The 24,486-nt window shown below is 54.8% G+C and overlaps 1 protein-coding gene across 1 annotated transcript in view; it reads left to right on the top strand.

Moving 5' to 3' along the window:
* The first annotated feature begins 14,506 nt into the window (after positions 1 to 14,506).
* ARRDC1 (arrestin domain containing 1) overlaps positions 14,507 to 24,486 on the top strand; it is a 38,257-nt gene continuing 28,277 nt past the window's right edge. The window contains exon 1 of the mRNA XM_050319808.1: positions 14,507 to 14,673. Within this exon, the coding sequence (XP_050175765.1) occupies positions 14,556 to 14,673 (118 nt within the window). The 5' untranslated portion in view covers positions 14,507 to 14,555. The remainder of the gene's footprint in view (positions 14,674 to 24,486) is intronic.

The raw sequence follows: 24,486 nt of genomic DNA on the forward strand, positions 1-24,486 counted from the left end.
CCCAAAGGCCATCTCCTTCCATCGTGATCCCGAAAGGCAAACAGAGCGCTGTGGGCTGAGCAAACAGTGGCTGGGGCAGCAGCTGGCGGGCGTTTACACAGGGTGGGTGCTGCTGAGTCAGCAAAGCCAGCCCTGCACAGGGAGCAGAGCCCTCCCCTCTGGGGATGCTTTGGGGGTGGGAGGAGAGCCTGGAGACACTTCCACTGCAACCCTGGCTAATCTTGCTGAACCACAGGGACACGGTGCAGCTCCTTGGGGTGGGATTGCTCTGCGAGGGGGAGGACACAGATTTTGTTCATAGAATCACAGGACACTTTGGGTGGAAGGGACCTTAAAGCTCATCCAGTTCCCCCCCTGCCATGGGCAGTGACATCTTCCACCATCCCAAGTTGCTCCAAGCCCTGTCCAACCTGGCCTTGGACACTTCCAGGGCTGGGGCAGCCACAGCTGCTCTGGGCAACCTGTGCCAGGGCCTCCCCACCCTCACAGCCAAGAATTTTTTTCCTTTTATCTAACTGAAATCTGCCCTCTGGCAGTGGGAAGCCATTCTCCCTTGTCCTGTCCCTCCAGACCCTTGTCCCAAGTCCCTCTCCAGCTCTCCTGGAGCCCCTTTAGGCCCTGGAAGGGGCTCTGAGGTCTCCTTGAGCCTTCACTTCTCCAGGTGAACACCCCCAGCCTGGCTCCAGAGCAGAGGGGCTCCCTGGGACAGACCTGCAGGATGTGACCCATCTTCAGTCACCAGCAGGGACGTGACCTGTAGGTGAGGGGAAGCAGCAGCATGAACACACAGGGGACAGCATGTCCACTGCAGGGCAGTCAGGTGGAGTTTGAAACAGGTCTTATGTTTATCCTCGAGTGTGACGCAGGTGACAAGCTGGACTGGAGGCTCCCAAGTCCCTCCTGCAGGTGACAGCGCTGCCAGTGGCACAGGGAAGGAGAGCCACAAGAGCTGGAGCCCCAGACCACCAGCAGCCCTTGGTGCCTCTGAGCTGTTCAAGAATAAATGTAACCCAGTCCCAACACTAAAAAGGACACATTTTCCTTCCAGAAATTCCTGTTTGGGATGTTTAACGTTTTTCATCAAAACCACAACCCTGTCTTGTTTTTCCTCTCTTTTCTATGATGCCTTTAATGGGTAATTTGAGCACTGGGACAGTGACTGATGGATGCAACTGGAAAATCAATAAAGAGCTAAATCTGGAGTGGGAAGACTCGTGTTTGTTTCCCTGGCTGTACCAGTGGCTGAAGTGCTTCAGCTCTCACCATCACATGCTGTACAGCCCCTGTGAAATTTGGGGAATTATGTGAATTCCTGTTGCCAACATGCAGACACCTCTGGCTGGACACAGCACTGTGGTGCTTCCAAACACTTTGTACCTGTCCGTGGGTCTCACCCTGCCATTCCCCTGCAACACAGGCCTGTCCTCTGCAGGGGAGGACACTGGGACTCCAGGGGAGATCCAGGGATTCTCCCAAAGCCACTGCTGGGGCTTTTCCCTGAGCTGGGATCAGTCCTGTCCCCACATGGCTGGAGCCACCGCGTGCTTGGACACTTCCACCCTATCCTTTGCCGACACACAGATCTTCTTGCTTGTGCTTTTTGAGGTCAACACGGGCCAGAAACCACATGTCAAGGTTTGTTTTTTTCCTAAAGCAGAAGTGATTCCCACCCACAGGGCCTGCAGCACAGGGGAAGCAAGGACAGGAGCACATTCCCACAAGGCTTTCTCTGACAGTTTTGCTGCGCTTGCTGCTGTGGGAGGTGGGGGTTTGGGTTCAGCGAGCGGGGCAGGAGCTGGGGATGGAGCCAGACCTCGGGCTGGGGCTTGGGGCCATGGTGGGGGGTACAGGGACCCCATCCCCATCCTGCTGGGGGGTGGATCAGTGTTATCCGGAGCTTTCCCAAAGGAGCATCCCGAGGCGTCCGAGGGGCGGGAGGGACATTTTGGGGGTTTGCTGCCCTCTGCAGGCACCGACGCGAATCGCAGGGAGCAGGGAAAATCCTCTGGGATCATCGGGTACCAAACCACTGATCCAACCCCGCCGTGTTCACCACGAACCCAACTGCCGCACCTACACCTCTGTTAAATCCCTCCAGGGATGGTGACTCCACAACCCTTCCAGTGTGAAATTTCCCCCGGGATCCAACCTAAACGTCCCCTGGCGCGATTGGAGGCCGTTTCCTCTCATCCTGTCTCGTGTTACCTGGGAGCAGGGACCGCTCCCCACCTGGCTCCAGCCTCCTGTCAGGTAGTTGTAAAAGGCATTATCTGAAGTATCGATTCCTGCCTCACGTATTTTTTACTCTCTCATTAAGATATTTGAGATCTCAGAAATCCAGCAGCTGCTGGATGCAAGAGAAGGTGACTTTATAGCAGATAACCTGATCCCAGGTTTGAACTCGCTTTCTTGCACCCTCACAAAAGCATAATTCAACACCAGGAGGCAAAGGAAAACAAATCTGCTTAACACACTTCATTTCACGCTGCTGTAAAGCAGAATTCAAGGAAGTTGGTTGGGAAACAAAACCAGAAGCTTTGCCTGCATCAAGCAAAACTGTCAGCAGTAGTGATGGGGAGCAGAGCACCACAGCAAGCCAAGGCATCATCAAGCTCTTTTGGTTTAGGCTCTGACCGTGCCCACCTGCCCACAAGACCACCCTGCACCCACTGGGCAGATGCACCCACCTTCACTAAATCTTGTATTTCCACACAAGCCCTCACAGAGAGTGATATAAATAATAAATAGAATAGAATAAAATAAAAATAAATACCATAAATAAACAAATAAATAAATCAATCCCCTTTGGGGCTGTGCCAGTCCCCATCCCAGCCCTTGGCTGAAGGCACGTTTCCCCTCAGGACAGTTGTCCCCAGGGCTGTGACCCAGCAGATGGATGAGTGGATCTGGGATACGGCTCCAGAGGGTGGCCAGGCTGGGACACCTCCTCATCCAGGTGTCCACTGGGAATCCTTTCCTTCACCCTCACCACTGAGCACCCCAGGAAGGTGCTGCAGAGGGACCACCCTGTGATGGGGAAGGACAGCACAGCGGTTTGCCCTTTTCTCCATCTTCAGATCTCTTTTTACCACTGTAAATTCCACTACTTTGGATTCAGTCAAGGCCTTCAGGATTTTTTTTTTTTCCAAGCCAGTTATAAAAAGGACATTGGAGTCACAATTCCAGTGCTAACAATAGTACTACTCAAAGCTGCTGCCCAGAAGTGGGGAGGTCTGGGAAGAATAAAGACCTAAACTAAAATGTCAATAATAACTCCTCTTTTCCCCTCCCTCTCTTCCAGCCCTCACAATCTGCTTGGGTCTCTCTATCTTAATGAGCATTAAAAAGGCTTCAAATTAGATCCACAGAAAACTGAATATTTCTTTTTTTTCCCCTCAGAAGTTTAGTCTGGCCTTTAAAGGCCACTGGTCGTACTTGGGGTTTGTGTAAGAGCACCTTTGATCTCAAAGGCTCTGGGCTCCCAGGGAGCTGTGGCTCTTTACCAGCAATGAGCTGCTGCTGAAATGCAGCTGGGGGGGGATCAGCACCCTGGAGTGTGCCAGCAGAGGAATCAGGGACAGGTTTGGCCAGGCAGTGCTTGGCCCTGGTCACCCACTAGCCCTGTGTGGCTCTCCTGGACAGAGCCTGGCTCCCAGGCTGGTGCTGGGTTTGCTGCTTCCAGCTGAGTCTGGTCCCCAAAAATGTGGGATCAAAGAGCCCCATCGGCCCAACCTGAGCCCCACGGGGGCTGTTTGGGGAGTCCTCAGGGACACCCTGGGTGACAGCAGTGTCTTGCTGAGAGGGTGATGTGTCCAGACACCTGGCAGAGCACCCTTTTCTCTTCTCTGTGACCAACCCACGTGGTGGTGGTGCTGCTACAGCCCCTCTCCACATCTGAGCGTGGGGCACAGGCACTGTGGGGAAGGGGTGCCAGACCTGCCCTCCCTCACCTCCCTCACTGCTGGGAATGTACAGCAATTAGGCTTTCCAGGAAAGCCTGTTACCATGGCAGGGCCCAGCAGCTGGGAGGGAAAAAGAAAAAAAGAAAGAAAGAAGAAAAAAAAAAGGCATCTAGATGGTGCAAAGCTGAGCAACCCTGTGGCAGCACTCACAATCTGGGTGGGGAGGGGGGGTTGTAGGGGCAAGTTTGGCTTTGGAACAAGCTGGGGCTTGCACCTGGGTGTAAGAGGAGCCACTGGGTCTGCCCTCCTGCTCCTGGGAGAGGAGGAGGCAGAGGCTGTGGCAGTGCAGAGCAGATCAGCCCCACATGCCCACCACAGCCCCTGCTCGTCCCAGTCGCTCTGGGATGGGCAGAATCCCTGTGAGGGTCACAGCAGGTTGGCTTGAGGAAGGTCTGCAAAGAATCCGGCTCCCCCAGGTGCTGCCAGAGCAGCCTCCTCAAAATGAGTCCTTAATGAGCTGCAGCAGCCCCTCTGCTCTCCCTCCTGAGCCCACAGCCCTAGTGGTGGGTGAGCAGGGCCAGGGGAGCCACCACAAGCACCCACCAGGCTGGGGGCTATGGGTGAGCTGGGTGGGGGGCAGGAGCTACATGGGGTGTCAGGGCCCTGACCAGCCTCACATGGAGCTCCAGCCCATGAGCCCTGAAGGGTTTATTTAAGCTCTGCCAGGACCACCAATCCTTTCCTGAGTTGTACCTCCAGTGTTGGTCATCCAGACTTTAACCCATGGACTGCAGACCTGCCAGAAGATCACCAGGCTGTGTCTTGCCCTGATTGCCCTCACCGAGCCTCATCCTGAACTGCAGGTTGATTTTCCTGGCTTGATTTCAGTACTGCCTTGTTGTAGGGAAGTTTTCTGATGATCTGGACTCCTGGGTGAATGTGTTTCTACCATCCCTGGATATGCCTTCCTTGGGAAGAGAGGGACAAGCTTTTGCTGGTGAGACTCTGCCCTGTTGCTGGGGTGTCTCTTCTGGCTTTCTGGATTTTGGGAGCCTCTGGCCCTTGCTTTAGCCTGATGGGTGGCATGGGGGGGTTATGAAAAGGGCTACAGGAGAAAATAAAGTGTTGGGTGTGGGGAATTTAACTTCTTCCTCAGTCCTTCCTTCCTGCAGCTGCTGAGAAGCGATGCCAGTGGTGGGAGGCCACGAGCAGGGATGTATCTGCAGAGAGTGGTGAGATGCAATTGCCATAATGCCTCTCTCTTTCTCAAGGCCATTTAACTGAAGCTTTTTTTGCAGCTCCTGTGGGTTCTTGTGTTGCAGCAAGGCAGGCCAGTGGTGAAATTATATCAGCAGAGCTGCCCAGGAGAAGGAGGGAGAGGTCGAGCTGTAGCTGCAGTCAGGCAGGGAGAGATGATCCAAACCCAAATGCAGCCATTTCTGGTGGTGCTGCTGCAGCCTGATATCTGTGGTAACACAAATCAAATGTATTTGCTGGCTTTGACTCCCAGCAGGTGTTTTCAGTGGCTGAACTGTCAATGCAAGACAGGGTTTAGAAGGACTGTGTGAAAACAGCTGTAGGTAGGGCCGGGCTTGGAATATTTGCTGGGCTTGGAATATGGGAGTGTACAAAGGGGATGGGTGCTGTTGGGAAACAGAGCTGCTAGTTAAAGAACTGGTTTTATCCTAAACTGTCTCCAGCTCACAGGATACAGGGAGGGGTGGGGAAATACAACTATGATGTTGTAGTTCAAGGGCAGATTTGGCAGCAGCTGATCCATAAGACAAACTCCAGCCCTGAGGAATAAAATGGGTCTGGGGAGACTCAGCTGGGATGACTGTGTCTTGTCTGGAGTGAGCTCCATGGAGGGGATCCACACCTTGCCTGGGATGTTTCCACCTCACCCACATGTTCTCAGGGAACTGAAACGTGCTGTTAGCAGTTATCCTGGCTGTATTAAATCAGCCATTCCATGTATTTTCTCTCCTTGTCCTCAGACAAGGGTCCCATGGCTTGTTAACCAGCTCTTCAGTGCTCAGCACGTGTTCTCCCACTGCCCCAACCTTCAGGGGAAGGGAAAGGCTGATGGGTCTTGTACATCTCTCACCTCTGCTCTGCTCTCAGCTGCCTCCCTGTGCTTCCTGACTCGCTGTCCTGTTGGAACACTCTGATCTGCTCTTGGCTTTCAGCTTAATGTGTGAAACTCTTGGATCTCTGTATGTGGCTCTTCAAGGCACGAGCTCTGCCTTCCTGGCTGCACCCACTGCGTGTTTCTCTGCCTCCTTCTGCCAGGCTGCACCCTCGTACCTCCCCTGGGTGCTGGAGGCTCTTGCCAGGCCCTCTGATGTGCTGCTTCACTCAGCCCCTTTGGGATCCTGTGCTGGGACAGGTCCCTGGGGTGGTGCAGTGACTTCAGCTCACACCGTCCCAGTGGGAAAACTGGGTGACAGAGCCTTGGCAGGTGTCCCCACAGAGACAGTGTGGGAGGAGTGGACAGGGATGTGCAGAAACTCGTCAGGCTCAGCTCCCACCACTGTGGGAGGTGTGGAGGCAGAGCTGTGAGGATGCACTGGTGGCTTTTCCCATCACTGCCCCCATGGTGGCAGGTGCTGGATGCGTCCCCAGGGCAGTTTGGTACACACCAAAATCACGTCTATTTTTTTTCTGTCCCCACCCTGCACCCACAATGGACCTGTGGAGGTGGGATGAGCAGTTATCCTCCGTGCAGAGCCCTGGGGTTGCTGGCAGGAGCAGTTCCCAGAACCTGTCACAAGCTGCCCTGTCCTTTGCTTGTGTCCCCCTGGGGACAATGGGTTTGATTTTGCCAGCTGGCTCTACAGAAGGGCCACAAAGCACTGCACGAGCATCGCTGCTGCCTGGCCACTTGGTGAGAAGGGATTGTAGACCCACCCTCAACCTCTCTACCTGCCACCAGCTGGCCGTGGCACGGGCTGGGGTGGTGTCCAGCATTGTGCCCATTCGTGTCCTGGCAGTGGAGGACGTTTTAGTGTTGCCTCCTGCTCGGGCCAAGGCAGCCTTGGCAGAAGTGACTCACCTGCCTCGTGGCAGGTGACCCGAGACCTTTGAGTTTTGTGTATTAGCTCATGGAAACCCAAACAATGACGTGGGGAGAGGGGGATATCTGGTGAAGGACAATCCCGGGACAGCCCCGCTGAGGAGTGGGGTGAGCAGGAGTAGGAACAGCAAAGGTGTGGTGGTGGGAGACGCCCCCCGTGCTGCCCTGGCTTTTCTACCCAGCACCCGCCCCCATGCAGCCAGGCAGCAGACTCCTGTGGAAAGCATTACTTCACAAAGAAAAATGTGCAGGGCTGATGGTGCCCTCGGGCAGAGCTCTGCCTCAGCGGCAGCTTGGGCTGACACATTAACTCCTTCCCCTGCGTGCCTGGCTCTCTGGTCCCTCACAGGGGCTGGGTGTCCCCAGGTCAGCAGTGCTGGGAGTGCCACCCTGTGCCTTCCCCGGCGCTGGGTGATGGGGAAGGGCTCTGTGTCACTTTAACCTTCAGTTGTGGTGGGGTGGGGTTGTTCAGAAGGGCACCCTGAGCTGTGTTGGGCTGTTCACTCCACCGGAGCCACTCGCAGCAGCAGATGGAGAGGGGAGGGTCAGTGACACCCTGAGCCTTGGTCTCCTGGGTGCATCAGCCCCTGCACCAAGCCGTGGTGTGGCTCAGACATCCTCTTCCATCCCGTGCCAAGAGAGTTGCTCTCTGCATTCCTGCAGGAGCAGCTGCTGGGACGTGTTTCTCCATGCCGGGGATTGATGCATTTTGCTCTGGACACGTGGAGTGACTGATGACGAGCAGGAAAACGAGGTGTTTTTCTCGGCAGCAGGGTGGGGAGATGTGTGCTGGGAGAGGGAGTGGGATTCTCCATGAGCTGTCTTAGGCAACCAGGTGTTGGAGAGGAGGAGGGGTGTTGTAGGAAGCCCCCACCCCAGGGCTCTCAAGCTGTGCTGCTGATGTGATCTTTGGTGCACCATGTCATCCTCCTGGGCTGTGTGGATGGTTGGGGGAATTCTAAGGCAATGTCCTGGTGACTTTTGTCCCTGGTATGTAGGGCAGGGTCCATCCCACAGATTTTTAGCAGCTAGAATTGGGACATCAGGGCTGTTTGAGCAAATTAGTCCTAGCAGAGGACTGCTGAGCCACACAGAGATCCACTGCTCTGCTTGGCAGCTGTGGTGGTCTTGGATATCACTGCGGTCTCCCCCACAACCAACAATGTGGGTGTGTTCCTCAGCCATTTCTGGGGAAAATTCAGTGGATTTAGGTGAAAGTGCTGCAGGATGTGTGAGGGAAGAGCTGCTGGCCACAGTGGGTCACTGTCCTGGCCAGCTGTGCTGTGATTGTTAGAGGAACCTGCTAGGAGGGAAAGGGAAGTAGAAGAACTGGGCAGTGGAGGGAAGGAAGGCATGAGAGCCAGGACAAATACAGGATACGAATATCTTGCACCTCAGGTGGTGTCAGGCCGGGTTAGTGACCCCACTGCCTGCCCAGGACACCTCTTGGGACAGCAGACACCTGCTGTGGGGCTGCCCTGCTCCCAGAGCACAGCATTTCCCCAGGGAATCCCAGGACCTTGCCCTCAGCCTGCTCAGGCGTGTTGAACAGCGACTGCCGCCCTCCCTGGCTTTGTGGAACCCCAGCCCAACTTACACCGTGTGATTCTTGGTTGGTCCTGTGCAGGGCTGGGAATTGGACTGCAATGATCCTTGTGGGTCCCTTCCAGCCCAGGATATTCCCTGATTCTATGAAACGTTTTGCAGTGAGGGAGGAATGCAAATCCTGTGTGGTGAGGGGTGTGAGAGTCCAGCCTGTGGTTTCAGTTTGATCTTTTCCTCAGGAGAGGTCCCACTGGGATCACTGGGTGAATCCTCCTGTTCCCAGAGCCTGTGGGGAGTGCAAACCAACCACTGTCCCCACAGATGAGGAACCCCGTGGGGAAGGGAGGACAGGAGTGTCACCATCCAGTCCTCCTCCCACACTGAGCAACAGGAACTCTTCCAGAGGAGGAGATCAGAAATCCAGGCAGCACGATTAGATTTATAATAATAGTAATTAATGCCTTGCCTCTCTCTAAGGATTTTCTAGTGAGGCTCCCCAGGTGCTGGCTGGGCATTAACTAATCAAACCACAGCACCCACATGGAGGGGATGGGTGCCAGCTGGGCCATGGTACCACAGTGGCTCAGTTGGGGGTTCAATCCCCCTGCACTCATCTTTCTCCATGGTTTGGGGAGATTAAAAAGGAGCAGCTGCCTTAGGAGTCCCAGGGATGAGGGATAATGCAGGGGGAGAAGACCAGGTCAGGAGTGCTCTGTGTTACCCATGGGTGCTCCTCTGGTCCCCAGAGATGTGAGTGAAAGGGTTCGTGTGTCCCTCTGTGTGCAGGGGAATAAATAAGCTCTAATGCATCAGCTCCTGTCTGTGCACGTGTCTGTGGGTGGGAGGCTGCTCCTGCACACAGATTTCCATCCACACACAAATGCCAGTCCGTGGGCTTGCACAGACACCAGCCAGCACAAGAACAGGAGGCTGGAGAAAATGCTTTAGAGGGAGAGTCTTGGACAGCTCAACCGGCTCGGTTTATCCCAGAAATTGAGGGGTGTCTCCATTCTGGTGTGTAAGCACCATCACTGGGAGGGATGGTTTGGCACCAGAGGACTCTTCAATGTCAGAGTGAGGCAGAACAAAAAGCAGCAGCTGAAGCTGCCAAAGTCCAAGTGAAAAGCAGACGTGCACGTTGGCACAGGGTGGATGAGCAGCTCAAACAAACTGCCAGGGGACATGACAGGGTTTCTCTCACTCCGTGAAGAGCAGTCTCATCCCTCTGTGGGTGATGTCTCAGCCAGATTATTCCATTATCAGGCACAGAGTATGAACTTAATCCAATGATATTTGTTATGCTGTTAGAGCCCCTTAGACTTCAGGTTTTCTTACTCCTTGGGTGAGGCCTAGGACACTGTCCCAGGGTACAGGCTAATGAAGAATCCATAAGATGAAGAACAAAGGTGCTGCCTGGCCCCCTCACAGAGCCCCTGAGCACTGGTGCCTCCCAGCTCTGCTCTGGGGGTTGATTCTGATCACTTGCTGCTCCCCTCTCATCCTCCCAGGAGAGGGGCTGTGGAGGAGCTGGTGGCTCTCATGTCTGGTGAGCTCGATGAGACCATGGGGTGATTCAGGCAGATGGAGTTCCAGGAACAGTGAGGAGGTGCTGCAGAGGCCTCAGGGACGTTGTGCCAGAGTTGCCCAGAGAAGCTGTGGCTGCCCCATCCCTGGAAGTGTCCCAGGCCAGGTTGGGCAGGGCTTGGAGCAACCTGAGCTGGTAGAAGGTGTCCCTGCCCATGTCAGGGGATAGCACGAGATGAGCTGGAAGTTTAGAATTCTATCACGTGGAGATCCCAGAGCTTCATACACCATGGTGGGACATGCAGCTCCAATGCCACCCTGTGCCCTTGGGGACGCTGCCCATGACCTGCCTCGCTGGCACAGAGCTGAGCTGTGAGCCCAGAGAAGGGAGGTGGAGGCCCTTGGCTGTGGCCTCCTGTGAGGAGGGGGCTGGTGTGAGGGAAGGTGTGGCTGAAGGGTACCGAGTCTGCTTGAAGTGCTGGAAGTTGTCAGCCTGACTCAAAGGAGTAATTGTTGGTATCAAATGACGTAGCTGACTGGTCAGCAATCAGGTGAGAAGCTGTGAGGCACTGGCTGAAACGGGGAAATTATTTGGGCAGGTAATAAACCTAAGTGTACTATAAACATATCAGTGCTATGGATTTTACACACAGACACAGCAATGCAGAGCAGCTCTCAGTGGTGTATATAGCACAGGGACATCAGTAATGAGCCCTCTGAGGGCTCACTGTTCACATCTGTTTATTTTAGTCCAAGGGAAGCTTAAACCTAATGGCCAACTGCTCAATTTCCTCCTCCATCACAGCCTCTCTGCCTGCCCTTGCAGGGTGTGGTGGGGTCATCCAAGCCACTCCCCCAGTAGGAAGGAGGAGAGGCTGGAAAAGCAAAAGCAAGAAAATTTGAGGTCTGAGAGAAAGACTCCTCACCTTTGTCACAGCGGGGCAGGAGAGCAGGAGGGGCCGTGGGTGTCCCTGCCAGGCTCACCCCTCTCCCCTGCAGCCACAGACCCCAAGGCAGGTGGAAATGACCTTGCCAGATACCAACTGCCCGGGGGTAACGTGCTGCTGCCCCACCCAGAAGCGCTCACATCATTCCAGCCGGGATCAGTCACGGCCCAGGAATGCTCCGGCATTTCCGCGGAGCTTCTCCCGCAGCAGTCGCGGCTCCCTCGCTCAGCTCAGCACCAGCAGGGGGGAAACTGAGGCACGGTCAGGTGGGGCCGTGCCTCCCGTGTCACCAGGCACGGCTGGAAACATCTGGAAAGCCAAGAGAGGAACAAATTTAAGTCACAACACGATGCCTATGACTGTAGCTGGAGTCTTGCCTGCAGGCAGAGCTCAGCTCAGGTGCTGCTGGGGGAGTTTTATTGATAATTTTTTTTTTTTAATAACTACTGTGTTCTTTGTCAAGAAATTTCCTGTTCCTTGAAGTTAAGGGAGTGTGGTGACATCTGAAAGGAAAATTTTATTCTAAAGGTTGGTTTGACATTTGTTTTTCTTCTCTCTTTTTTAAATTTCCCTTTTAATAAGGGTAAAAAGAGGAAGGGAGAACAGACAGAATGCTGAGGAAGTGAGATTTTCCACCATATCAACAAAATTCTTCAAAACAATTTTTTTAAAGCAAAACAATAGTCCAAAATATCAGAAAGCAAATCATTGCAGTTTACCAACCACCCTCAGCTTTTTTTTTCCCCCTCCTCTGAATTTCAGCTCCAGTGACTCCACATGCAGCAGATAAGAGGAGTGACTCTGGGGCACGGGCAGGTGAGCAGGGAGGGAGGAATGTAAACACACATTTTGATTCCAGTGAGTAAAATCCTCCGGAGCTTGACATCACCAGGCCTGCACAGGGAATAGTGTGTGCTCTGGCACGAACACATAGAATTATGGAATCATAGAATCTCAGACTGGTTTGGGTTGGAAGGGACATTAAAGCTCATCTTGATCCAACCCCCTGCTGTGGGCAGGGACACATCCCACTATCCCAGGTTGCTCAAAGCTTTGTCCAACCTGGCCTTGGACACTTGCAGGGATCCAGGGGCAACCACAGCTTCTCTGGGCAACCTGTGCCAGGGCCTGCCCACCCTCTAAGCAAGGAATTTCTTCCCAGCATCTAATCTAACCCTGCCCTCTGTCAGGTTAAAACCATCTCCCCTTGTCACTATCTGCCTGTATAAAAAGTCCCTCTCCCTCTTTTTGATAAGCCCCCTTAAGGTACTGGAAGGGCCCCCGTTTATCTAAGCACACATCTCCTCTCTTGCAGTACTGTAGCTGTGCCACAGCGTGCACAGCCAGGCCCAGGGCGCTTTTGTTCAGCTCCTGGTGCAGGAATCCTTTTTATTCACGTTGTGACCTTGGCTGAGCAACTTTGCAGGGCTTAAAATTAACTTCTCTGCAAACAAGGCACATAAATCTCGTCGTCAGGAGAAGCCGTGGCACAGCACGAGGGACTTGTTTTTGGTGCAGGAGGCTTTTTCACCCTGAGTTGTCACAGGTGCTGCGTTCCTCTGGGGAGAGGGTGCTGGTGCTATCCCAGGGATGGGGTGGCCCCAACTGTCCACCAAACCCTGAGTCTTTTCCCACTTTCCATGGGGGAAGTGGATTTACTGAAATCTGCTGTAGCTCACGGTGCTTTCAAGCCTTCTGGTAATTTGTTTGGTTTTGCTGGCAGAGCTAAACAGGGGCTGCAGAGACTGATGAAAGGAGGCTGCAGGCTCGTCTTACAAAAAAAGAAAAGAGACTGGAGCAAATTGGCGTGCACAGCCTGGGAAAACAAAAGCTAAGGGCAGCACAAGGAGAGCGGAGTGCAGATGGATCCCAGGGTACGCCCTGCGGGAGGAGATGAGCTGCAGGAAGCCTGTCGGGTGTCTGTAGCCTCTGACTACGTGCAGGCTGGAAACAAGGCTCTTAAACACCGGAGGGAGGGCCTGGAAGGGCTTCCCAGCAGGAGTCCTGTGTGCCCGGAGCACATAAACTCCTTCGGTGCTTTACGACGGGTTTTATGTTGTGCCACCCACTCTAAGGCAACAAGGAGGGTCCCACAGCCCTGTGTGCCCAGGCTGGAGTCACTGCAGGTCCGTGGGACGATGTCTGTCTGTCCAGCCAGATCCAGGCTGGGTGTGCTCTGCAGATAAACAGCTCCTTTTACACTTATTCATTCCGCCTGTGTACACAGCCTGCTCGCCAGCGGCCGGGAGGTGCCTTTCCCCGGCGCTGCCTTTAGTGGGGGTTTTACAGATGGTTTTTATTCAATCAGGCAGCATTTGGGGGGGGCACAGCAAGTGTGATGGAGTGTGCTGCTCACCCTCAGCTTCCTGGGACACCCCAATTGGACCTTCACCTGCTGATCCACAGGGAGCATGGGGCCGCCACTGACTCCTCAGCCCCAGTCCCAGCTTGTCCATCAGGTCTCTCGTATTTGCTTCTTGCCTCACTTAAAGTGATTGGGGTTATAAAAACAGGAGGGGGGGGGAAAGGTGACAGCTGGGCCCGGAGAATTACAGGGAGGAAATGAGATTAGAGGGAGCAGGGATCACCAGGAGGCAAGGTGGCCCATGCTGGGTAGCCAGCTCCTTCTGCCACAGCCTGACCCTACAACCAGCTCCTTCCATCACAGCCTGACCCTACAACCAACTCCTTCCCTACAGCAATCAGGGATCCATCAGCTGCCCCATCCCACACAGCTTGGCCCCATGACTGGCCCCTTCCCTCATAACAGTGGAAAATCCATTGGCTGTTCCTTCTTTCACAGCCTGGCCCCACATCTAGCTCCTTTCCTCATGGCAGTGAGAGGATCCATCAGCTGCCCCTTCCATTCACAGCCCAGTCTCACAACCGGCTCCGTCCTTCACAGCCTGGCTCCATAACCAGCTCCTTCCCTCACAGATGTCAGGCACCCATCACTTGTTTCTTCCCTCACAGTCTGACCCCACCACTGGATCCTTCCCTCACAGCAGTCAGGGATCCATCAGCTGCCCCCTTCCTCATAGCCTGAGCCCTCAGCTGGCTCCTTTGCCCTCATACAGTTCAGGGATCCATCAGCTCTTCCTTCCCTCACAGCCCAGTCCCACGACTAGCTCCTTCGCTCACAGCCTGGCTCCATAACCAGCTCCTCGCCTCAGAGAAGTCAGGGATCCATCAGCTGCCCTTCCCTTCCAGCACCGCCCGGCCGCGGCACTGCCCCGTCCCTCAGACCTTGCCGGTCCCCTCAGACCTTGCCGGTCCCCTCAGACCCGCCCGGTCCCTCAAACTCTCCATGTCCCTCAGACTCTCCTGTCCCTCCGACCTTCTGTGTCCCTCAAACTCTCCTGGTTCTCTCAGACCCTCCGCGTCCCTCAGACTCTCCCTTCCCCTCAGCGCGGCCGGGCCGGGCCGGGGCGGAGCGGGCGGCGGGGGCGGCGCGGTGCGGGCCCCGCCCGGCGGGGCAGGGCCAGCCGGGGCCGCAGGTGCCGAGGCTGCGGGCGGAGCGGAGCGCGGGGAAGCGAGCGCAGCGGCCGGGCCGGCGCGGCCATGGGGAAGGTGCAGCTCTTCGAGATCCGCCTGGGCGAGAGCCGCGTCGTGTACAGCCCCGGGGAGCCGCTGGCCGGCACCGTCACCGTGCGGCTCTCGGGCTCGCTGCAGTACCGAGGTGAGCCGGGCCTGCCGTGCCCGCAGCCCGCGGGGCGGTGCGGGTGCCCTGGGGAGGCTCACGGGCTGCCGTGGGGTTGGAGCCGGGGAAGGGCCGGGTTCCCTCTGCCCGCCCTGGGTCCCGGTGGCTCCGGGGCTGGCACAGCCGCTGCCGCCCCTCCTGCCATGCGGCGGCCCGGGAGGGGCTGATGGGAGCAACCTGCTGAATTATTTCCTCCTCTGCTTCCTCTTACTTTTTTTTTACTCCCGTCCCGTAAATAAGCAAACACGGTCCCCGCACCCCTCCCGAAACAACCACGGCAGCCCGCGGAGCTGGTGGGTGCCCGAGGTGGCAGCGGGACGCGGTGGAGGAGCCCGGTCCCTGCCTTGCCTCTCCAGCCTTCCCGGAGCCCTGCGGCTTCCCTGCGCTGCCGGCATCGCTCCGGCATCGTCCCCGAATCCTGGTGTCCCTGGGCTGGACGGAGCCCGGCAGGCGAATGTGGCAGGGCAGGGCGGGGGGAGGAGGTGGGCGATGCCGTGTCCCGGTGGGCACAGCCCTGCCCCGGCAGGAGGTGGGCGATGCCGTGTCCCGGCAGCAGGGGTGCCCACCCACCTACCCACCCTCTCGCAGGCACCATCGGCAGTGTTGTAACATCTCGGATGAACTCGGCCGTCTGAGTTGCGGCTGAACTAGTCTGGGAGATGCCCAAGCTGTGCCAGGGGAGAGAGTGCCTGCCGGGCACAGTAGTCTGGGCTGTGTTGCTGGGGCTGTGTTCCTGGTATTGTGGGGTGGGGTGGGGTGGCTGCTGCTCCACGTGAGACCCAGGCCTTGCTCGTGGCTGGTGCAGTCCATCAGGACAGAGGGGTGGGGATGGACTGCGGGGAAACGAGCTGCTGGGCTCCGATCTTCCAAACTGGGAGCTTCCTCCCCCGCCTTAGAGAAGTCGTTTGCATTTGCAAGTCAGCTTTGTGCTCAGTGCTGTGGAAATGTGAACCGATTTGCTGTTTTTCCCTGAGGTCTTGCTTGCTTCTCTTGTGTGCACGATTCTTCCTTTGTAACAATTTATTAGGGGGGAAAAGAAAGACCAAATAATGTAAAATGCAGTGTGTCTTGAACGGAGATGTCAGCCTGGATGATGGTGCCTACGCTTGCCTGCGTCTTGCTTTTGCGAGCACCTCTCCCAGTTGTCTGCTTTTTGAAAGCTTGTGGTGGAAAAAAGTATCTAGGACAAGTGCAAACTTGTAGCCTGCTTGATTCCTGTCAGAGCAAAACACTTGCAGATCCAGCGTTTATCTCCTCAGAGTACTCCCAGAGGTGCTTCCTCCAGCGAAGATGTTCTTAACGAAGTCTGGCTGACTTCCATCCCCGGCCCATCCCATTGATTTCCACCCCTGTTCCTGAAGGTGCTTCCTGGGAGAGATTAGAGTGTTCTAAACTAAACTTGAAGAGTTTAGTTGTGCTGGTCCCTGACCACAGTTACACCTTGCTGCTGCCTCTACAGCTCCCATCTTGGAGAGGACCTGCCAGGTTCTGCTCTACACCAGCAACCCTTTGCTTCCTGGTGTGTTTCGCGGTTGTTGCAGGGAGAGGGGAAGGTGTCTCTTTGTTCTAGACCTTCTTTCTGCTTCCTTATTGCTTTGATTCTGTGAAATGTCAGGGTCTGGTCTGGTCTGGTCTGGTCCCTGAACTCAGAAGGTTTGGCTGTGGGATCTGGTGTTTGGTGCTAGTGCAGGGATTTTGGTTAGAGCTGGGGCAGCTGAGCAGGGCTCTAGGAAAACTGGCAGAAGCAAGAGACAAAATCTGAGGTGTGTTCCATGTGGCTGTTATTTCTGCTGTGCAGAGGTGACCTCAGCAGCTCTTTTAGGCTGAATCTCCTGTGCATTGGCTTCACAAGCTGGAGCAGAAACTTTCCATAAGTGGTGTCTGAACTCACCCAGTTAAGTCATGTTGGGATACAAACCCAATATCTGCCAAGTGCAAGGTGGCTCTATGCTGTGTGTTCCCCCTCCTGCCCTGTGGCTTGTGGTCTCTGGTGTTTAAACCCTCCACACTGGCACTGGGGAATCTCTTGGATTCCTCTCCTTCCTTCTGGATGGAGGAAATGTCTTTATCAGAGGAAGAGGCTCATGTAGCTGCTGAAACACCCTATAACAGCAATTAACCTGCTGGGAAGAGATCTTAAAGGGAGCAGTCAAACCTCTTGAGCTCCACAGGGATCCCACAACCTCTGACACGCTCTGGCTTTCTGCTGGGGTGTGGGGAGAGGTGGGTGGCATCAGCTTGTCTTACATACTATGTACCCCCACACCTGTGACCAGCTGGGACTTTTCAGACTAACAGGCAGCTCCCAGGAGTCCTCACCCCTGGCAGTTCTGGCCCACAGCACCCAGCTTTGGTAGTTTCCATTTCCTGAGCCAGGCAGGCCCGGTGCGGTGAGAGTTCAGGGTTGTGACGTGTGAGATCACAGGCAGAACAAGCCTGTAGATGACTCTTCACACGGTAACTTCTGTCTCCTGAAAATTGCACCTTCTGAAAGGTGACAGCACAAACAAACAGAGCTCAGCTCTGCCTTGCTAAATGCACTAGAAATCTTGGGTCATAGGACAGCGTAGCTGGAGACACACCTTTGGGGATCATAAATGGTCCTACTTACACTGGCGTCTGTGCCAGCCCTGCTGACTAGTAATGAAGGCTGTTCAGGAGCACATCATCTTCAGCTGACCTTGTGACAGCGTCCTTGGTGACCCACATGGACCTTCTGGGGAGGGACACTTCTCCCTCTGGCCCTGCCAGGGTGAAGGACCTTCCCAGAAAACTTGTGAGCCTCAGGGGAGAGCACTGATGGAAATGGGGAATTCCTAATCATTGTGCCTGGTTCGCTGGGTAAATCATCAAACAAACATGGGTGCACAAAGAATAATTAATCTCACAGGAAGCTCGCACAGGGACAGCTGGAGATGGAGTTAATTTGGGGGGAGGGAAGTGAGGGAGGAGGGAAGTAAGTTTGTTTGGAGCAGGGCAGGCAGTCCCTGTTGCTGGCAGGAGCTGTGCAGGAACAAAGGCTTGTGTTGCTCGGGGATGCTGGAGCGCTTTCCTCTCAACTCTGTGGCTTCCAGGGGAGCTGTGTGGATTATTTTGGTCCCTCTGCCTGCCGTTCAGTGAGGCATCTCACCAGAACAAGGGTAATGTTAAAATAACAGCCCTCTGTGCCAGGTCACTGAGAGTAAAGAAACAGCAAATGCTTTCCGGAGCAGATTTCAGCACTTTGCTATTCCCTGCTCTGTTATTTAGCTGTCCAGGTTTATGCAGGGATGACTTGACTTTAAAATCACTCCCTTGAACTACAAAGCTCCAGACACAAGTACCTGTGTCTGTTCACGCTCTCGAAATACAGATACATAATTCCCATTTCTGCAGAGCAGAGAGCCCGTGAATTGTAATTTCCTTCTCTGATCTTAAATGTAGTAAATATTCTCACTTCTCATAAGGAGAACAGAGAAAGCTGGTGGTGAAGGGGGATGGGGAGCAGATCAGTTGAATCCTGAGCCATTTGCCCAAACTAAAAGATGACTTCTGTTCCCTAGGAGGGCAGTAGGAAGAAGTTTGGGTTTGGCTAACACACAAGGTGGTTCTGACGTGTGTGTAACCTGTGCCCTTCCTGAGGGGAAGGGGTGACACCAAAGGACTCTGTTGGCCACCGTCCTCCTACCACTTGACCTCTGATACAGTGGAAAACATTGTTCCTGCAGAAAGGCTGTGGCTTGAGCTGCTTGGGAGAGGATGGATTTAGTCCCTGCTTAGCAGAACTTGGCTCTGTCCTGAGTCAGAAGTTTGTCTTTGAAGGTGGATTTGAAATCTCTGTGCTGGCAGCACAGGTCACCTGCACACCATCGGGGCAGGAGGGATCCCACGGCTGGTCCCTGCTTTGGGATGTGGTGTGGGGAGGGAGCACAGCACCCAGAGAGCTGAGCAAGGGCCTGTGGGGTTTGGAAAGCGGGAGCAGCTCCGAAGCTGCCGCTATCCCTGGCAATCCTGGCAGTGCCCGGTAAGGTCCTTGAGCTGCCTGGTATCTGCTAGCAGTGGTGGGTGCCAGGATGAGGCGAGGCTGGCACTGCTGTGCAGGAACGCTCCTGGATGGCTCCGGCAGCCTGGATGGCTCCTGCTCAGGCAGAGGTGGATTAACTTTCCCTCTCATTGTGTGGAGCGAGACAGCGGGGAGCTGTGTGGCCAAGTCTGTCTGAGGCTGGGGAACAAAAGAGGGATTTTTGCTCTCCTGGCTGGCTTGCTGAGAGAGCTCCAGCTCCTCTGGAGTCAATAACTGATCACGAGGTGGGTTTGTGTCTCTTGTCGCTGCCTCTCTGCCGCTCCCCCCGCCCGCGCAGCACTTGTGCTCAGCTGAAAACCTGTTTGCTGCTTTCCTTGGCGAGGAGACGTGCCACGGCCTCCCATCCCTTGTTTAACAAAATGGGAGGACAAGTGGAGTGGAGTTCTGTCTATCTGATTTGCTTCCAAGTGTGACAAACGGGGTGTGAGCGCTTATTCCTTCCCCGGAGCAGCGCAGAGCTGTCAGAGATGTGGCTTGTCTTTCAGGGCTGCAGTCAGGTCGGCGGCAGGGGAGGCTCCCTGGCTGGGACAAAGGAGCCTGTGGGTTTCCATCCCTCTCCTCCTGAGGCAGCTCCCCATCCCTGGCAGGGTTGGGTGAGGAGGAGCTGCCAGGGAAGGTGCTGGCTCGGGCCAGCCCCTCTGCCAAGGGAGGTGTGGGTGCAGGGATGAGTGAGCTCTGCTTGGTGTGTGTAGTGCAATATCTTGTGCTGATAGTCATCCCCAGGGAAGAAGCAAGTCTGTAGAAGACACAGAGCTGTCACTTGACTTGCTAGAGGCTCTCATGGCCAGTAAGAGTAGGATGGAGCCTGAGATGAGCTCAGTTGGTTAGAGGATGGCGCTGATATCATTGTGGGTTTGATCCCCATGTGGGCTTAAGAGTTGAACTTGGTGATCCTTGTGGATCCCTTCCAATTCAGAATATTTCATGATTCTGTGACATGTGGACCATCCTCTGCTGTCTGGAGAGGGGATGCTCAGGCTGTTCCAAGAGGAGGAGGAAGTGGGGTGGTTGGGTGTGCTGTGAAGCTGCTGCAGACCTGACCTGTGCCAACTCTTAGAGATAGGTCCTCTGCCAGGCACTGGGGCAGGTCTTTTCCTCCTCCTGCTCCTGGCAGCCACTCCTGAAAGCCTGGCAAACATGCCGGTGGCTGGGCTTTGATTTTGTGCCTCTTTCCTTGAGGGCTGATGGCTGAGATATCCGACGTACAGTCTTCAGGCTACTGGTGTGACCTCTGGAGTCTGGCAACAGGAATTGCTATGGAAGTTAATTGTGTCTTTGTGCTGCTCTTAAAATCTGTCACTCTTCAAATCTCTTGTCTAGAAATGGAAACTGCTTAGGAGAGGAGAAAATGAGCAAAGGATCAGAGTTGTACCAGTCAGCTGATTTTTGCCTTGTGTGTGTGTGCTCAGAGTCCCTGGGTCGTGTCCAGGATCTGAAACAGAGGTGAAATGGCTTCAAACCACAGAGATGTTCAGGCTTCTGTCTGCTTGTGATGGCTTTTAAACAGCAACTCACATGCTCAACTCTCTCTGGTGGTGAGTTAAAACTGGGTGATGGAGTGCCAGTGTCAGGTGTGAGTGAGGTGTTTTGCTGTGGGTGAGTTTGTGGGCAGAGGCTTTTCACCAGAAAATGGGTACCTGTGGCTGGGTATTGTTTTGCCCAGCATCAAGTACTGGTTCAGTGCCATGTGGTTGAACTGCACGGCTTGGGCAAACTCCCCCAGGCGTATCAGGACCTTGAGACGCTGGCTGATGGCAGTGGAGATGATATGGGGGTGTCCTGAGGTAAGGATGGATGCTGCTTCCGACCCCCTCGACAAGGTGTGCCAACCTGGAGTTACTTGGAGACCTACTTTGAAAACACCCTGATCTTGGAGCACCTTAATCTTCCTTAAAAACTGGAGCTGATCAGATATCCTTAGCAAAGCTGTTTCCAAGAAGCATGAATCATTTCTGGAGCACTAATGCTTATGACTTCCACTCCTTTGTTCTTGCTGACGGCACCGTGTTCTCGGTCGTTCTGGCTCCAGCAGCTCAGGCCAGAGGTGACACCGCTGCAGCAGCTCGCTGTTCACCCTCCCAAACACACCCACCTGAATCCCAAATGCAGTAAGAACAGGACAAAACTGGCTGGGAGGACATCATCTCGGGGAGGGAAGCTCAGTGTGTGGGTAGGAGTTGGGGACTGTCAGCAGGGGACTGAATGTCAGGGCCAGGGGTTCAGCCCAGGTCCTGGAGGTTTCCTTTCTGTCTGCTTGGATTTCTGAGGTGCCTGACTGTGAGCACTGTCTTACCCCCTTGTAGCACTCCCAGCACAGCAAGCATTTGTTATGTATCTGGTGCTCTGGTAATAACAAGAACATAAGTCATCTTTCCAAACTGATGATCTTGCTATAAATAGAGAATCCAGCTGCTTGCGTTGAATGGCATCAAAGAAAATCACAGGAGCAGCTCTTATGCAGAGTGAAGTGGATTCTGGCTGTTTTCTCTGAAGATGCTGGGGCTGGGGGGGATTTCTTGACAACAGAGATGTGCAAAAGCAGTGCTCCAGAGCTCAGTGTGGTGTGTGAAATCTCCACTGGGGAGCAGGTGGGGCTGGGATCTCCCATCCCACGCTGTGCCTTCCTGCCTCCCCACCGGAGAACCTGCCCGCGCCGGTACCTGGGCGGAGTGAGGAGGCACTAAATGCAGGGTTGCTTTACTGCTTGTAAATAAGGCTCTTCAGGAAAAAGAACTCGAAACCTCCCCTGCTGGGAGGAGGGGAGCTGGCTCCGGGCTCGTGCCGGGGAGCTGCAGCAGCACTAAATCATTCGGAGGTGTCTCAGCAGTTCTATCTGCTGAGTTGCGAGTTCAGCGCCTGGAGCAGGGCGGACGGACCTCAATTCCACGTGGTTCCTTCTTGTCTCCTCTCCCTGTTTGTGGGCTCCAACCCCTCACGCTGAAACTCCTGTTCCCAGGATGGCTGAGCAGTCCTGAACGTGCTGCTTTTGTCCTTCTCGGTGCCGTGGGGACAGAGGCTCTTCCAGACACCGGGTTGTGGCAATATTGTCTGTGCTGAATCCTTCCAGCCCCAGGCACAGCTGGGGGTGCCCAGCATGTAACAAGCCTTTCCTGTCCCTCCAGGAGCTGAACTGACTTTGCAAGTGCTCATCTCTGAGGGTGGGGAGTGGGTTCTGGGGAGTTCATGCTCAGGAGCATCCCTTGAGCCTCAGGAGGGGATGAAGGAGCCTGATCTCTTCTCCTGAGCTTCTGCATTGCATCTGCAGGGCTGTGTGTTGCTGAGCCCAGGACAGCAGTGTCCGGCTTGTCATGGGTGGCCACAAGGGTCTGCCAAAATGAGCCGGACCTGTTTTAGCCTTAAATCCTAGAAAAGGGCATCTGAGAGTGTCAGAAGAAAATGAGCGTGACCCAGTCCCGCAGCAGAGTCTGGCCCACAGGAGCCCTTGTGCTCTGGTATTACTGTAAGCCTGTTAAGCATGAATTTCCAGAACTCTTTGAAGCCTTTATTTAGAAAGAGTCTGAAAAGGGAGTAGGCTCTGGTGAATCAAACTCTTTGTGGTGAGTAGGGAAACCTGATCAGTCGGCTGTTTATCTTCTGCAGTGGCTTTTCCACCCAGCGTGGAGGGGTGATGCTCCTGTGGCGAGGGCAGAGGGGCTGTCTGGGAGAAAGAGCAGGTCAGACCTGCTCTGGGGTGTGGGAAGAGCAGAGTGGAGCTGGTGGTGGTCGCTCACAGGGGTGTGTTCCCAGGACATCAGAGGGCTCAGCCTCTCTGGCTGCTCCTTGTGAGTCGCGGCTTGTTCTGCCAGCGAGGTGGGAAAGGGTGCCAGGCTTTGCATTTGCTGGGAAAGAAGGGTTGAGTTAATGAGTTTGAAGGGGTAGTTTGGTTACACCCTAGACCTGACTGGTCTGAAAGCACCCAGCACATCCCTCCTGGGACCTGCAGTGCTCTGTGGTAGGTTGTGGTGGGGCTCCTTGCCTGGTTCTTCCTTATTTAGACAGCCAAGTTGAATGTACCAGAATATCTTAACTGCTCTGGCCTAAAGTAGTGCTAAGTGCTGGGTGGAAACCTATTTCACTTCAGGCAAGCTATAAAAAAAAGAGGTTCCTCACTCCTGTTTCAGTGCTGCTCAGCCCAAGGAAGGGTGGCTGTGGTCCCTGGCTGGCTGAAGTGTTGAGTGCTGGCAGGTCCTGGCATCCATCAGCATTCCTGTGAGCCGGGGCGAGCTGCTGACTCTGCTTCCACTCCGCTAGTCTGGCTGCACACTGGGCATCTGGGACTTGCATTCCCTTCCCACAGCTCTGTTCTAGGGGCAAAATGCTGAAAATGAGTATGCCCTGACTGCTTATGTGTGCACAGCCTTGCTTCGCTTACTTAAATTCAGGGCTCACAAAAGTCAGTTTAAGTTACGCAGGTACCACGAGAAGGATGGAGTAAGTTAGGACCTATCTTGTGCAGGGGATGACGAGTAAAGCTCTTCTGGACCTCGCTGAGATCCTAAATATGAGATGTTCTTGTACCAGGCTGGCAGCTGCAGGCTGTCCAGAGAAGCACAAAGCAAAGAAGTTTCATGAGACTGAAAGTTGGCTGCACACCCCAGAGCGGTTGAAGATCCACATGAAACGCTGCCACTATCTCCTCCAGCCTTCTGCTGCTCTGCAGCCTCTCCGCACTTCCCCTCCAGCTCTCAGAGGGATGGATGTTGGGAGAGGAGGCTGTGAGTGCTGGCAGTGTGGCTGAGGTGGGTGGCTGGCATGGAGATATTTGTAGGGAGCTGTGAGATCTGCCTCTCTCTCTGCCAGATAGATTCTTGCAGTGCCTCCTCTGCTGCTCTGATCTGGCTGTTCCCAGCACACAGGGAGACCTGCAGCTGCCATCCATGGCTTGGGAGGAAGAGGACAGTCCCTCGGTGTGCTGGGGTGGGGCACAGTTGCTCTCCTTGCAGGAGCACCCGAGGGTTGCCCTGTGTCCAGCCCTGCTGGACTGTTCAGGTCAAACAGGCCATCTAGGATGGGGATGAGCGTTTGGGCTCCAAAACTGGTCTGATGTACAACTTTCTCCTTCCCTGCTTCCTCTGCAGGCACTGCCAGGCCATGTCCACTGACCCTGCTCTGCCTGCCTGTTGTGGTACAGCCTCCTCTGCCTTTGTGGGCTCTCAAGGCAGAGCAAGCCCATTCCTCCCCTCTCCTCCCAGGCTATCTGCATGCAGAGCACTGGGAACTACATCAGCCTGAAGCTTAAAAAAAAACCCCAAACTTGCCTTGTTTTTTGCAAGAGGCAGTTTTGGAGGAGTGACTCCCCCAGCACCCCCTTTCTGGAGTGTGTGTCTGTGGAGCAGTGAGGTGGCTGTGGCAGCAGCAGCTCGGTGGGGATGGGGGTGAGGGGTGTGAGGCCCTGCGTGCAGGTGCTGCAGTGTTTTCATGCCTGTTGCTAAGGAGCAGATCCAAGGCACAGACTTCGTGGCACGTGGTCGTCCCCCTCCCCTGTGGCCTTGTTCACTGGTGGCCTTGTTCCACCCCCAGCCCGACATGTGCAGAGACAGGCTCGTTAAATGTGCTCAGCTGAGGATTTAATTCCAGATGTTCGAGATGACCCCCTTCCCTCGAGGGCAGGCAGCGTGCTGATAAAACACTGGCGTGCTATAAATAAACCTGTTGGCTCCACAAGGGAGAAAAGCCTTTGGTTTGAACAGGAGTTTGTTCTAAAGAGGAAGCCCAAGAGTTTGCTTTCT

The sequence above is a fragment of the Myiozetetes cayanensis genome, unplaced genomic scaffold (assembly GCF_022539395.1).
Source record: "Myiozetetes cayanensis isolate MyiCay16 unplaced genomic scaffold, myiCay2020 scf23, whole genome shotgun sequence".
In the NCBI taxonomy this organism is placed as follows: Eukaryota; Metazoa; Chordata; class Aves; order Passeriformes; family Tyrannidae; genus Myiozetetes; species Myiozetetes cayanensis.